Below are 14360 nucleotides of genomic sequence, written 5' to 3'. Positions count from 1 at the left end.
TTCTCGCTGGTACTTAAGTTCCGATCTACGACAGATTCGTACGTAAAGTGAACTATGGGGTGAAAAAAGTAGCTTCCGAAAGGGGCTACGGAGGAATAAATTTGATGTCGCTTTGAAAAGCGCATCGAAAGAGCGCCTCCGTCGCTGGCGGGTAAACTGAATTTTAACATTACGTTACACGAACGATACGGGGAATCGATCGTAAGAACGAGCACGCACGCACACTCTCGATAGATAATGCATATATATATATATATATATATATATATATATATATATATCGGTGTATATCTATCTTTCTTTCACTTTTTCTATCTATACAGTCATACATGGGTTTTGATTTTTTTGAAAGAATACTCGATCATCAAATATCGTATGTTTCGTTGAATAGTAACCGCGATCGCGTGACAGCGTGGAATACGGAAAAGTACTTTGATAAGAAAGATCAACGAGGTAAGATTACTGACTGGACGATTGATGATGCTGCAGGAACGAGTCTCACGTGGATTTCGAACGCGAATATATATCTACTGCTTGAATAGGAAATATAAGAAAGAGAGAGGACAAAAAGTGAAATCGCTTTCTCTCTCTCTCTCTCGCTTGGAAACTTAGCGAGAGTGTCTCCGAGAGCAGCTAGAGAGTAGTTGAAGCATCGTCGAGCTCCGGACGTAGCATAGAATTTAACTCGCGGTGAGACTCCGTCGAAGATGGAAAAAGACGTACTAAGAAGTTTCGGGTCGCGAGTTCACGTCGCTCGAACGAACCGTGAAGCGTAACGGGGTCGATGTTCGCAACATATATTTTTCGCTTTGTTGGACGGAAACCTTATCGAAGCGGACTAGAGGACAAGGAGGAGAAGGCGAAGAAGGTGGTGGCGGGGAAGGAGAAAGAAGAGGAGGAGGAGGAGGAGGAGGAGGGGGAGGAGGAGGGGTGGAGGAGGAGGAGGTGGTGGCGGTGGTGGTCGATGGTGACGAAAGAAGAGAAAGAGGAACGTTTTCTCGGTCCAAGTATGTATTCATTAAAACAAAAAAAAGGGGCACGAGCAGTAAGGTAGAAACAATGAGAGATAGTGCGATTCAAAAAAACAACAAGAGCCTTTACACTCGCCCCTCATTTATTCGAATTACCGGTGTGTATTTATATCCATCCGTCGTGGTTCGAGTAAGACACGAAGTTGAAGTTCTTGAGAAGCCCGAAATTCCTGTAGTTTTCGAAAGAATTCGAAAGGCTGTCGAAGGTACCGATGTTTCTTGTCGATAAAGAGAATCGAAGCACCCTTGTGTACGGCGCGCGTGGGAATTTTCCGTGACGACGCCGAGTAAACGAGTTTTCTTTCGTGAGGCACGAACCGTCGTTAACTCAACGTAAGGACGAAAGAAAATAAAGACCGAGGAGGAAAGAAAAAACATCATGAGAAAAGTCAATTGAGGATTCGTAGCTGTAATAATTTCTACTTTTCCCGAACAAGAAAAGAGGAAAAAAGAAAAATCAAGTGATAATCAAGGCGAACGGCGCCATCACCTAGATGTAGCCGTGGAGAACGCAAGGTTCGCCGATTCGATCCTCTCTTGTCTCGCGAAGACGACTAGGCTGAGGAGAAGGGGACGGCATAATGGTGTGAAGGTACGAAGAAGAGTCGAGAAGAGAGAAGTGGAAGAAGAAGAGGAAGAAAAAGGGGTGTCTAACAAGACGATGACGTCTAGACAAAGCAAAGACCCTGTGCAGAAGTGCCATTCGGACCCAGGTGCCGGAAGTACCCCTGGCACTTCTTATAGCCCTACTAAGCGAATTTCTCGCAAACAAGTGCCCGGCATTTCGAGTTCCGCCAATACGCGAAAGTGTGTCCTCACTTTGGATGGCTACAGTTACGTGATCGGTAAGTAGAGGTCTCTCGCTTAGGAACGAGCCCTTATCGTTCTACCTGCTCTACGCGCTATACTCTTTGAGAGACCTCTCGGAATCTTCTTTCTCGGATCCCTCTCTAGATTCCCTCTCTAGATCCCTCTCTAGATCCCACTCTCGATCCCTTTTTCGATTTTTATCCCGATCTCTCATTCGATGTCTTTCCTTCTATTTCCCTCTTTCGACTCCATTGTTCTGTCTAACGCACGCCAACGCGTTATCGTAATCGTTATATTCTACACCACGAAATATTGCGTCTCCCTTCAATGTTCTCTCTCTACCTAATAAAAGCTTCACATCGTGCCGCTTCCATCTCACTTAATTGACCGATCGTCCTCGTCCTTGCGCGCGTTCTAATCGTTCCTTTTCATTTGCCAACGCAAATTCGTAATTGAAGTAACCACGTCGTACGATCGTTAGTCTTTCATTCTAATTAAAAGCGATATGGTCTGCGACCTGCGTATATATCTATGAGTCAATTAATTATAGTGGATGATAAAACTCAGCCACGAGTGTCCTCGCGTTCCTTGTCGGAAAATACGATCAGTTTTTGTAAAAAAAACGAGATGATTATCTTGATTTATTTTCCGCTAAGTCAAAACTATCGAGACAATCGTATGAATTACTGTTGATTCGTCGATACGCGACCGTCTCGGAAGAAGGAAGTATTGTAAATGAATGTATTGTTGATTGGTATTTGATTTAGTTGACATAATAGATGTCTTTATGTAATATTGAAAAAATGAGTTAAAACTCGTCAAACTTCTATTTATCGGACTTAACGTGAACTTTTTTCTCCGTGTTAATGGTTTTATGAGATTGATAAGCTCTGAAATTAAAGAAATTGCTTTTGAAAAGAGTTTCAATTTTAACAGTTTTTCAGTAAACGTATTTAAGGAAGTTGTTCTTCAACTGCCGCACAAGTCGACTTTCTTTTCTCGTGGAAGCAATCCTTTTTCATCGAAAGTATTACGTTCCATAGCATTATTGCGGCATCGTATTTTTTTATGATTTAGCTACGAACGAGACAAGCGTTATCTCGTTTTACGAGATATATTTTCTCATGAATACGTTCAATTCACTTGAAATTGTCTCGTTCCAACGAATACATAGTTTCTCATTACGATTTACTGAAATGTTATAGTTTGGTAAAAATTATTCGGTAACGTTTAAATACTTATAATAATGAGATATTCGAATAGTTGTCATAAAGGAAAACGATTATAGCATTCGGGATTAGTTAACCGTGATCCTCGCAATTATCAGTGTGGCTCTATTATCTTTTGAAACCTGCAGTTAATGGTCGTATAGGGTATTATTTCGATGACATTTGTTGTACACATAGATATATGCATAGTGTGTATATACCATATATAACATATATGCAGTTCGTCGTTGTTTGTGAGAAAATGCAGATGTCAGTCGAGAATTAAATCCATCATTAAGTATTATATTATTTAAAGCTATCGGATAATCGTACACTTTCGTATGTATTTATATTATATCTAAATATAATACGTCCGTGTGGTCTAAATGTTAGCCACATCGAATTTTCTTCGCTCGCATTCAAAAACATCCCAAATTTGTATTTTCCTATGGATTATTATAAAAGAAGATGTTAATTTTATGTTTATTTCTACACGATATTTCATTTCCCGATCAAATTTTATCACCAATTGATAATAATGAAATTGATTTTTCATTGTATTTACATCTCAACAAACGTTCAAATACGAGATGAAATTATAGCAAAGTAGTCGTTAGAAGTTTCAACATTTTATTCCGCCAGGTATTCGTCTTCTTCTTTTTTATAGTCGTCGAAATATCGAGCATTTAATGGAATATTTGCAATTTTTGTTGGAACAAAAGCGAGCGATAATTCATTATAGCAAAATTCGTGATTGCAATCGATCGATCGAATAGCTGGTTGTTCTCGTTGATGAATTTAATTATTGTCGTAAAGGTTGCAATTCGATTAACTTTTCAATTGATTTTGCTTGAACTCTAAGTGAAATATACGGATTTTTTTTAGATTTTGTTCGTCATCAAAGTGATGAACTTAATCGTATAAATTCGAAACCAAGAAACCATGTTCCTCTTGTATCCAGATGTTGATAAAATTTCGTTAGTTTAACAGGAAAGTTCGATAAAATCATCGCGTCGTTTATTTTGTCCCATGTATCTCGATTTATCTCATCGCATTTGCTTTTACGTGTTCAAGGATACCGATCAATTGCATGTTAGGATAAAACGAAATAGTTAACTGATTCTATTTACTACGTAGGGTTAGAATTTCGTAGATTTAACAACGTAAGCACCTTCTCTGCTATAATGAATTTGGCGTTGAAACGATCTTGTTTATAAATAAAAAATGCAATAGACTGGATGATGACTGAATGATGTATTATTTAAATAATGAAATTATTAATCATTTATTAATTAAATAAATGAGATTTTAAGAGATTCTAAAAGCCGACTTTCTAAATATTGGAGAAAAACTAATAAGTCGAAGATATAATAGAAAAGAGAAAGGAAACAATTAAGTTTGTTTCTTTACGAGAAAAATTAACGAATGACGTTAAATTTTTTCTTGCAATTTTCAATTTGTTGTGTCCCATTCGTTCTCACCTTTAAGAATGATAGCTGATTAAGGAACAAGGAACAATCGGAGTAATCGCTGTTAGGATGGTTGTTCGTTTCTACGATCTACGAACTTCTTTCGTCTCGTAATTCTTGACGACGTTTTTATGCTTCGAGGCAGAACGAGAAAAAGATAAAAAGAAAAAAAGAGAGTGAGACAGAGAGAGAGAGAGAGAGAGAGAGAGAGAGAGAGAGAGAGGCAGAGAGAGAGAGAGAGAGAGAGAGAGAGAAAGAGTTTGAACGTCTACTACGTTTACTTTAGCTTTTCTTTAATAGAGTTCGTGCGTTCAACATCTTGAAACTCATCCAGCTGCTGACATTGTAGACATTTTAACATTTCCGTCTTGAGATTTTCTTTTCTATTTCTGGAGTTTCAAGAAATCGATCGATAACAGCAGACGATGGGTGGATAGCGTTAACAAATTTTATTTTGTAACCCAGCCGAAGGCGAAAAGTTTTCGTAGAGAAAATAACGTTCTAGTGTACGTGCGTAAGGTGTAAATCTTGGTAATACAAAAGCCATTGAAAAAGAGAACTAGGGGAAAGATCGCAAACGAAGTGAACTGAAGAAAGATAGAAACGTGTAATCTCCTTCTCCATCTTTCTCCTACAAAAGGATCTATAGAGATACAGACTAAGAAATTTCGCAGACCAGAGCTTTCTCGAATCAAGTAAGAAAAAACGCATCAATGGAATTTCCTTTGATGTAACTAGTAACTGACTACTGTAGGTAGAGAATATATTTTACTTTTCAATTTTTCCAACTTTCATCAACTCTTTTCGTCGGTTTACAGAAAAAAGGAAAAAAAAATTATGTCTACGTTTATTCGGCAGCGCGTTTATTAGCTTTGCCAATTTAAAGAACTCGAAACTCTCGATGCTGGGTATAAAAAAATGGTAGAAATCGAGAGAATTAACACGACGAGTGATTCGACGGATGTTTGAGACGAAAGTGCAGCCGAGTCGCATATATGTAAGTAGAATAGCAAACAACCTCCGAACAGGTCACATCCCAATCTTTGGTTTATTTTGTCCAATCCGGAAATAGCGTATAAACAGGCCACTTTAACAAGAGAGAAGGGTCCCAATCGCTTGACCTCGATTTAAATCAAACTAGAATTACGCGAGGGCACTCGGAGAAACTCTCGGCGGAGGTGGCAATGGTGATGTAGTTGGGTGGGGGAGGGGAAGGGGGAGGGGAACGGTTGGTGGGTAGGTTGCGGAGGAGATTGTGACGAAGGCGTCGCGAGACGCATCGCGAACTGCGACACGGTTCGACGACTTTTTGTTTTTCCAGAAATAAAATTGTCGGTTGTCGATTTTAGCGATCCTTGTTGCTCGAGATAATATTGACGCGTCGGCTCTAAACTTGGACTATTAATTGGATAATATTGGAAAACATAGGAGCCATTGGAAAATCTTGTCCTTTTTTCTTCTTTTAAATCCTGTTCGTTCTAACTGGATTTAGATCGTTTAATTCCTCGTCGATGAGTCTGTCATTTATCTTGATATTTTTTCTTTCTTGTTACGTAACAATGATAAAAGTTGTATTACCGCGATGTTGATACTAACATTTTATCGATTATTTTATCTTGAAAGTATGGAAAAAGGGGAGGATAAGAAAAAGACAAAACGTCTTATAAACATCGTATAGCTACTATCGTTTCTGAAACTCGATCAAACGGTAAACAAAAAGTATGAACTTTGGAGCTTTAAAAGAAGACGCTATAGGTATAGACGATATAGTGACGTTCACCAAACGGTAAGACATAAAAACGAAATCGTTTGAGATTTTTCGTTCTTTATTTCTATATCATCAAAGACCGTTTGTAATACATTTCTCTATATTCCTTTGGTTGAAATTGTATTGAAAGGCCGAAACATTTGTTGACTTTTTCACGCTTTTAACCATTTTCAATCCAGTCGAGATTACGGATAAATCTCGTGGAACATAGCTCGCGTTAGAAGAGAAAGGAAGTATCAAAGCAGATCGGTTTGTTGATACAGTTGTCCGATCAACTTTTCATACCCAGAATATCTGTTATGTTGCACTTTCCTTCATAACGTTACCATGTTTGCCGATTTGACGTCGATCTTGTTTTTTTTTCTTTTTTATCGTTTTCCATGGCTTTCCATCTTCTATCCTATTAACGTTGAAGCAAAGTTCCGCTTTGTTTTGTTTAACAACGCTAAAGAATGTGGCTTCGGGTGAATAACGAAAGGATCGTTCCACCTGGCAAGTAAATGTTTAGATAGAGCGAGCCTTTGAAGTTTACGTGTTTATTAAAACTGTCGTCACTATTACGTCACTATATGTAAAACTTGTCATTTCCATTTAAAAGCTTGAAAAAAAGATATCACTACGATACCGCAAACGTGACTAATTTTGCTCAAATTATTAGATACGTATTAAACGTAAAATTTGAAAACAAGCGGAAGAGATATGATTTAAAACAGATTTCGAATTACACTCGCTAATCTGCCATTACGACGAATTGTGCGAAAATTAAAAGATTTTTTTGTTACTGCAATAAATTGTTATTATTTTTATTATTTTTGTCGAATAAACAAGAATATATATAGGTTATGCATTCTGCTATTAAGAAGATAAGGAAAATTGGAAAAATATAAAACACTTAGATTTACGTTAAAGAATTGTATTTCATTTATTTCCTGTCCCAATGCAACCGAATGGAATATCGTTTGTTCATTCGAACATCGAGAAAATGACTTTGTTGGATAGTTAGACGTTTCACAAAACTTCAAATTCCCATTGGTTGTACATACATAAAACTAGCAAGCGTTACGCGGACGCTCAACCAAACTCGAGAAATAGAAGCAAAGAGGAGGAAAGCTTGTACAGGGAATATTGTCTTCGTATTACGTTTAGCGTGCGTTGCCGGGATTGCCTTTGTTACGATTCCCTCAATATAAGCTCCCCTCTTTATTCTTCTTTTTATATACTTGAATAATTTCCTCTACGATTTTAACGACGCACCGTTTTAGCGTTATCACTTTCCAAGGATTGCTTCTAACCTTTCAACTTTTCTTTGTTGTCGAATGATTTAAACATTCGTGGATGCTGTTGCAAACAATAAATCTCGCAATAAATTTTGAATTGAATATTTTACTATATTTTTTATTGAAAACGATCCTCTGTTAGTTTTGATAGTTGGAAATTACATTAAATGTATTTTAATCAAAAGATGCTTAACAAGAGAGTCATGTAAGAAAGTTTGATTTGTATTTAACAAAATTAATAGAACAATCGATATCACAATTTAGAATTTATCTATGTATCTGCATATGTGCTTTCAATGTTGGATCGAAAGGCGTGAAATAATATTTGGAAAGTGTTTCTGAAATCGTAACTGTTTTCGTGGATGAATGACCAAACATATATATATATATATACATACATATATATGTACACGTATGTGTACGAGTAGTTAGCGTTGAGCTATGACCGAGTTTTTTTTTATATTCGATGCCGCAATTCATCTGATCGCCCTACTTCCGTATCATCTAATCCGAAGGTGGACCGGTTATACTGGTGATTCGTAGAAATTCCTTCTTGGGTGCTACCAACAATGATGGTTTATCTTGTCACGATGTAAAACAATTATTACAAAAATAGAAATTGGAAAATAGTTTTGTACGCTTTTTAACTTCAAGTTTTCGAAAATTTTTAGGAAATTTGATTATTTTTATTTACAATTTCGTACTTCGAGCTACGGTTACGATCCTTTTACGATAATGAATAAAGAAATTTATTTTATTATTTGATCAAGTATGTATAAAATTTAGTTACTAATATTCATTATTGTCTTGAATAATCTCGGAGAAAAATAAACGTAGTTGGAAATTTAATTAAGGCAAGACTTTACTATCGTTACTACTAAAACTCATTTAACCGAGCCCATTTGTGTCGGCAGTTTCAAAATTATTGGTTTTTGGGCGTAACAGGTCATAATATCGGTCGTTTCGATGATTTTTTAAGACGATTATGCAAACACGAATAATTACTAGTTTTCTATCATAAAACTGAAGGGACAGATATCTGTATAGTGTTTATACTTCTTTGTATCTTTCAAAAAAATTGTTTTTCGTTCACGTTTAAGTATAACAATGAACTTGATTCTTCATTTAAATAGAGTGGGAACGCTTTTTTACTTGCTATACGCGAACATCGATTTCGTTGTTTCATATTTATTGTATTCCTTCGAAATATGTTCTTTTTCATTACTATAGTATTATTATTGGTATTACTATTATCACTTTGATTCGTAGCATGATTAAATTATGACGTTTTTTATGAAATAGATATCTTCGATATGTAATTTTCTATCTATCGATGATTCGGAGAAATCGATTTCCTATAACAAATATCGATTTTTCCGATACGAAAGGTGAATAAATGTAGTAACAGATATAGTAATTACTTGGATAAAATTCAGTATAGAAAAGTTGCCATTGAGAAAGTATTACTACAAAAAATAATAATACTTTTTAATCTTTTATTCCTTTTATTACTATAGCTTAATAATAATAATAATTTTTCTTCTTCTTCCTTTGTATCTATTTTCTTGTAAAATTTTTTTGCAAGTTCTTATTTATCAAAATGCACATTTTTCACAAAAATTGAGAATGTTGCCTCTTTCGAAATTGTTTATATTCACTTTGTTTGATCCTACTAAAAATTACTCGTAGTAGAGCTTGTATCAGAACTTATTGAAAAAACGTCAACATTAATAAATCATTTCTTTATCGTAACAATATTTGATCTCCTGCCATCGAATTAAAGTTGATGCGTTAAAAGTCATTAATGCATAATTTATATTTTTTTTTCTTTCTCGTAGTAATAGATAGATCGGTTTAAAGTAAAATTTATGTGTAAAAGAACTTATGTCACATTGTATTATTTTATAGATATCTTATCTAAAATATATATCGCGTAAACACATAAAAATATATTATTTTTTTCCTCGATTTCGCCGTCGTACTAATTACAATCAATGAAGGATCGATAACCTATAACGTGTTCCGAAGTTGTTGCTTTAAACTTTACATTAACCCAAAGCTCGATCGGATATTAATTAAGATGACGATAACGTGGTTTACATTTGAACCGGTACTTGAACTCCGCCCATACTCCATCGAGAAATGCAAAGCTCCGTTACGAACTACGAGAAGATCTCGAGTATTATTCATCGTTGGATTCCTGCAATTTTGATACAAGTACATTGAATCAAACTGTTCTAAGAACGTAAAATTATTTTACGACGGTATTACATTTTTTAACTCGTTTGAAGTTGTTTTAAATTTCTTTCGAAAGTTCAATTGCACGATTTATGAAACTATCTATACATCATAGGTCTATATTAAAGAAATGCATGCTCTTTAATATACAATACATGGTGCTATGTGTACAATACATGAAATAATTTCTAAATTAAGAGAAACGAAGGGTATACGGATTACATTACAAAATAATGAAGATAATAAAAAAAAAGAACATAATAGAGTTGCCAGCGTTATTTTATAGCGGCATTATTACGACCGATGTACGCATAACGTGTAGTCTTGTAATCATCAATGATTATATTTCTTTCTATATTGAACAACCCACTTTTCGATTGTAAAATCAATAATCTGCCAACTTTCTTATCTGATATTTTCAAATGATAATTTAGTCTTTTTGTTTGAACGATTGTCAGGAATACCTCAGACGAGAGTCGGTTCAAGTTTTATCGAAAGAATGAAAAGGAAGGAGGGACTATGTGGTAAAACGAAGAAAAAGGTAGCGAAGGACGTAAGTTTATTCGAAAATGTTCTTGCGGCGATGGAGAAAGGAAATTACCGTTCGAATGGAATCGGGAGCGTGCGTACTTGATGTGAGGCTGCGCGGGATTGTATTCAGCGTACCGAATGTCAGGGTAAATTGGGAGGGAAAATTGGATTTACATTTTTCGGCAAACGATCAGTATACCCTGAGGGGTCTGCTGGTTCAAGAAAAAGTAGGTGCCAGTAACGGTTTCGACCTAGTTTCTCATTTATCTACCTTCACTGTCCAAGCGATTCGTAATGGTGCGAGAATTCGGGAGTATAAATTTCAACAACAATTTTGTAAGACATAACACGAGCATTTTGAGGGATTGAAGGGGACACTATATCTTAGAATTTCCACGATTCTGCACTTTCTATATTGCGATTAGATAAAGATTTAAGACGGTACCAAAAAGTAATGGTTCTATCGATTTTTTCGTGGTTCCCTTTGGACATATCACTTTTCAGTATTCTTTTTAAAATTTATAAAAATCACGTGATATCGATGGTGATGATAATAATGGAGATAACCGTGAACAGCAAGAATTTTTTTATTTTTTCGAAAACAATATTTTCTTTGTGGGAAATTATCCTCTAAAGTAATGAAAAAGAATAAAAAAGACATTGCAAAACCTGGCAACTACTTTTTGTACATTACTTCCGGCATTTTTACCGTTATCTACTGAAACGAGTTTTAAAAACTGAGTTCTCGATACAAAAGTAAGTCAATCATTTTGACGAGACTTTCTTTTTTTTTATTTGTGTAAATAAGATCTGTAAAGTGTATGTGAGTGAAAATTTAACTAGAGAGCTAGAGCGCGAAAATTATTATTATAAAAAAAGAATTATGATATTTTATATATAAGATAATAATCGTTATAGAACTTTATTATCTTCTTTTCACATTCCGATTAATTTAACTTAATATACGATGATATAAGTGTAATACGAAGATACACGTGCGAAAAACATTAATAGTATTAGTTTATTATTTCTTATAACTTTAATACTATGATGATCAGTATTATCAGTAGAAGATAGTTATATTGTTAGAAGATAGTTAGTATATTTCTTGGAACCATTGAAAAGTTGATACGTCGAATGAAGGATTATCGGAGTTTTCTTTGGAACGACCACAATATATCCATCTTGTCCTTTACTGAAAAATAAATTTTTGTCGTCATATTGTAACTAAAAAAGAAAATTAATAATTTATCATAGGTGATATAAATAGGACTTACTTAACTTCTATTTTCGACATCAACATTTGTAATTTTCGTTGTTGCTATAGCTGGAATCCTTTCTGACACGTCAGTGAGATTGATCGATTGCGATTTATCGTTTGAAAAATTTATAAGAACTCTTACTAACTTATCTTCGTTATATCGTCTAATTACCAAAAGATTATTATTTTTAAAGTAACTGATATTATCCATTTTTGAGTGCACTCGTTGAACTTCGTAACCTCGTTAGTGCAGTTGTTGGTGCAGTGTAAATCTTGTAATATGAGTTAGTATCTTTTTTCTGCTGTTCCAAATTTAGTATTTCATAATTTTCATTAACTGGTTAGCAAGGTTCTGTTGAAATTCTAGATAAAGGATCTTATAATATAATTTTTCTGTCATTTCGCGATATTTATGCAATATAAAAATTAAAGTTAAATAAAATTTAATCTTTCTTACCTGCATAGGTTGCATTATTGCACAGAAATGGTGTTCTACACGGATAAGATAAGATTTACTTTTATATTTTCTTTTCAGTGGCACTATAAGCTTGTGCATTTTGCATCTATTTAAATATTATGTTTTGATTATTCATCATACCGATTTCTCCTCCGTGATAAGTTTTGTTTCAAGAAATAATCGGTCAATTAATGAAAATAGTTTTTGATTCGCCAAACAAACAGGTACATTTTTTATTGGCATAGTTTGGATCCATGCGTCTATCATATTTTTGAAATTAGTAGCATTTGACTAGATTTATAATGAATTTTAATTAAAGGATATATGTGATCGGTATCTATAAAATTTCGTAGTATTTTCTAATATCGTATATGTCTTTGTTATCATCATCTGTCATGGAAATAATGAAATAATGATTTGATTTTTTCAACCACAAATTCATCTATGTAATTACAATTAATCAATATAATTACAAGAAGATACATGTACCTATATATTCACATATTTTTTCTTCGTTATTTATTATATCTTTGCGTAAGAATCCTTTATTAAAACATATTCGTCTTGATCTTTCATATAAATATTCTGTAAATAAGCATACTCATTCTTCGACAGATTAACAGTATTGTTCTTTGACTCGTCCAAGGTAATGTTGCTTATTTCAAAAAGATGATGTAATACAAAATCCATTTACATCCTTATGTAGCCAATATTTTATTATTTGCTGAAAATGATTACAATTAATATTAACTTTACACTCAATAATTAAAAACTTTATATTTTCATAAGTGCAACATCTCTTTTCCAAAATTACATTTCACGAATTACACGACTTACCTGCTATTCGAATATCACTACAGAATTTTTGCAATTTAGATCTGGCTGTTCTCGAAGAAATCGATGAAAATACAATTACTTTCGACATGGATAATAACTCCAACCTGGATTCCCAAATACATCGAGCCAAATATTTGATGGTCACTTCAGTTTCACTAGGTCAGTTTCATTGACAGGATCCGCCCATATGTAGTAATCTTTGTATTTTCTTCCAGACATATTAACACTTTCTAAAATTTTATTAAACCGTTCGTATTGGTCTATGATCAAGAACGAGATCGAGAATGATCTAAAGATTCGCAATAATTATTATTATTTCTAGATATACAATTAGCATATTTAATACTTTTAATCTGAGCATTTCTTAATACGCTTTGTCAGTTTGTCAAATTCGGATTGGATATTACGAAATATCATATCAAAAATCTTTTATGGGATAACTATTGATAGATGATAACAAGATTCCTATAACTCCGGAGTTGACGAAGTGCTCAAGTTTGCTCGTTATTCTTGCATCATAGTTTGAATTCTCGCATGAATTTTTTTCGTCAAACGATTTCTTGTCGGTATAAGTAAGTATACAAAGTTAAATTGAAAAACGTCACGTTGTAATAATAAGGAAAAATTATTACTTTGTTATTGCGAAATTATTATTGTAGGAAATAATAATAATGGAATGAAATGCAGTAAAGGCGTATATATACTTTAGTATTGTAATTACTACAATGACGTTATTTTTCTACCAGATCAATATCTCTATCGGGCCAGTGCGTAATTATTACGATGCCGGCAAAATAAGTGTTGCTTTAACCGATACGTATCTCGAAGATTGTTATAATCGTTAAAACGAAAGGTAGGAGAAGAAGAAAGACAGGAAGACTTTACTGTAAAATCGACTCATCGTTTCGTTCCTTTCTAGACGATTACTATCGGGTGAAAAGTAATATGATTCTTTTTACCTTTGAGACCGAAAATGCCATTGTGTCGCTGTCCATGAAACTTTGAGGATAGATTTGATAGAACACAGTATCTTTCCACCATCTTTGATTGCGAATTTCAGCAAGAGCGAGCGACGAGTACCGAGAAACACAGAAAGATTATACCGACGCATTGACGCGGATACATCATTTTTACGAATACACCGATGCGAGGATACTGTTAGTTCGTTGTAACACAAAAAGAAAAAAACAAAATGAAGACGTTGGCGATAGTATCTATACGTAGGTATCTACGTTATCAGTAATGTCTTATCAGTGTCATGGAAATAGATGAGTATTTAAAAGTGAACGTATCTTGCCATATCTATAATAACAATCTTTAAAAACCGTAGCAACTCGTGGTTCGAACTCGCTCATCGATATTCTTCATCGGTGATATTAACAACGATGTCGTCATCGGGCTGAGATTCGCACTCGAAAGCAATTGCTTATTTACACGATTTTTTTTGTTCTGTGAAAAAAAAACATTTCTCTA

At 34.3% G+C, this 14360-nt stretch overlaps 1 protein-coding gene and 1 long non-coding RNA gene across 13 annotated transcripts in view; one reads left to right on the top strand and one right to left on the bottom strand.

The window, feature by feature from the left end:
- The window catches only part of LOC127066408 (dual specificity calcium/calmodulin-dependent 3',5'-cyclic nucleotide phosphodiesterase 1-like), a 67534-nt gene that overhangs the window by 28146 nt on the left and 25028 nt on the right, over window positions 1–14360 (top strand). The window contains exon 1 of one of the 10 annotated variants that reach the window (XM_051000133.1): window positions 990–1876. The exons of 5 other annotated variants lie outside the window; for them this stretch is intronic. In XM_051000133.1, the coding sequence (XP_050856090.1) occupies window positions 1693–1876 (184 nt within the window). In that variant the 5' untranslated portion in view covers window positions 990–1692. Of the gene's footprint in view, window positions 1–989; window positions 1877–14360 lie in introns of those variants that run through there. 4 more of the 10 variants (XM_051000132.1, XM_051000135.1, XM_051000141.1 and 1 more) reach the window with 4 other exon arrangements.
- LOC127066451 (uncharacterized) lies at window positions 11336–14332 on the bottom strand. 3 transcript variants are annotated; one of them, XR_007782397.1, is made up of 6 exons: window positions 13847–14332; window positions 12888–13176; window positions 12540–12774; window positions 12051–12440; window positions 11610–11956; window positions 11336–11527 (listed from the first exon to the last, which is right to left on the bottom strand). It is a non-coding gene; the product is annotated as an uncharacterized LOC127066451 (long non-coding RNA). The 3 variants fall into 3 exon arrangements; XR_007782398.1 differs by having other exon boundaries at window positions 12888–13113; window positions 13847–14331; XR_007782396.1 differs by having other exon boundaries at window positions 12888–13117; window positions 13847–14326.

Source organism: Vespula vulgaris, chromosome 9 (genome assembly GCF_905475345.1).
Source record: "Vespula vulgaris chromosome 9, iyVesVulg1.1, whole genome shotgun sequence".
Taxonomy (NCBI): domain Eukaryota; kingdom Metazoa; phylum Arthropoda; class Insecta; order Hymenoptera; family Vespidae; genus Vespula; species Vespula vulgaris.
This window is presented reverse-complemented; position numbering and strand designations above follow the sequence as displayed.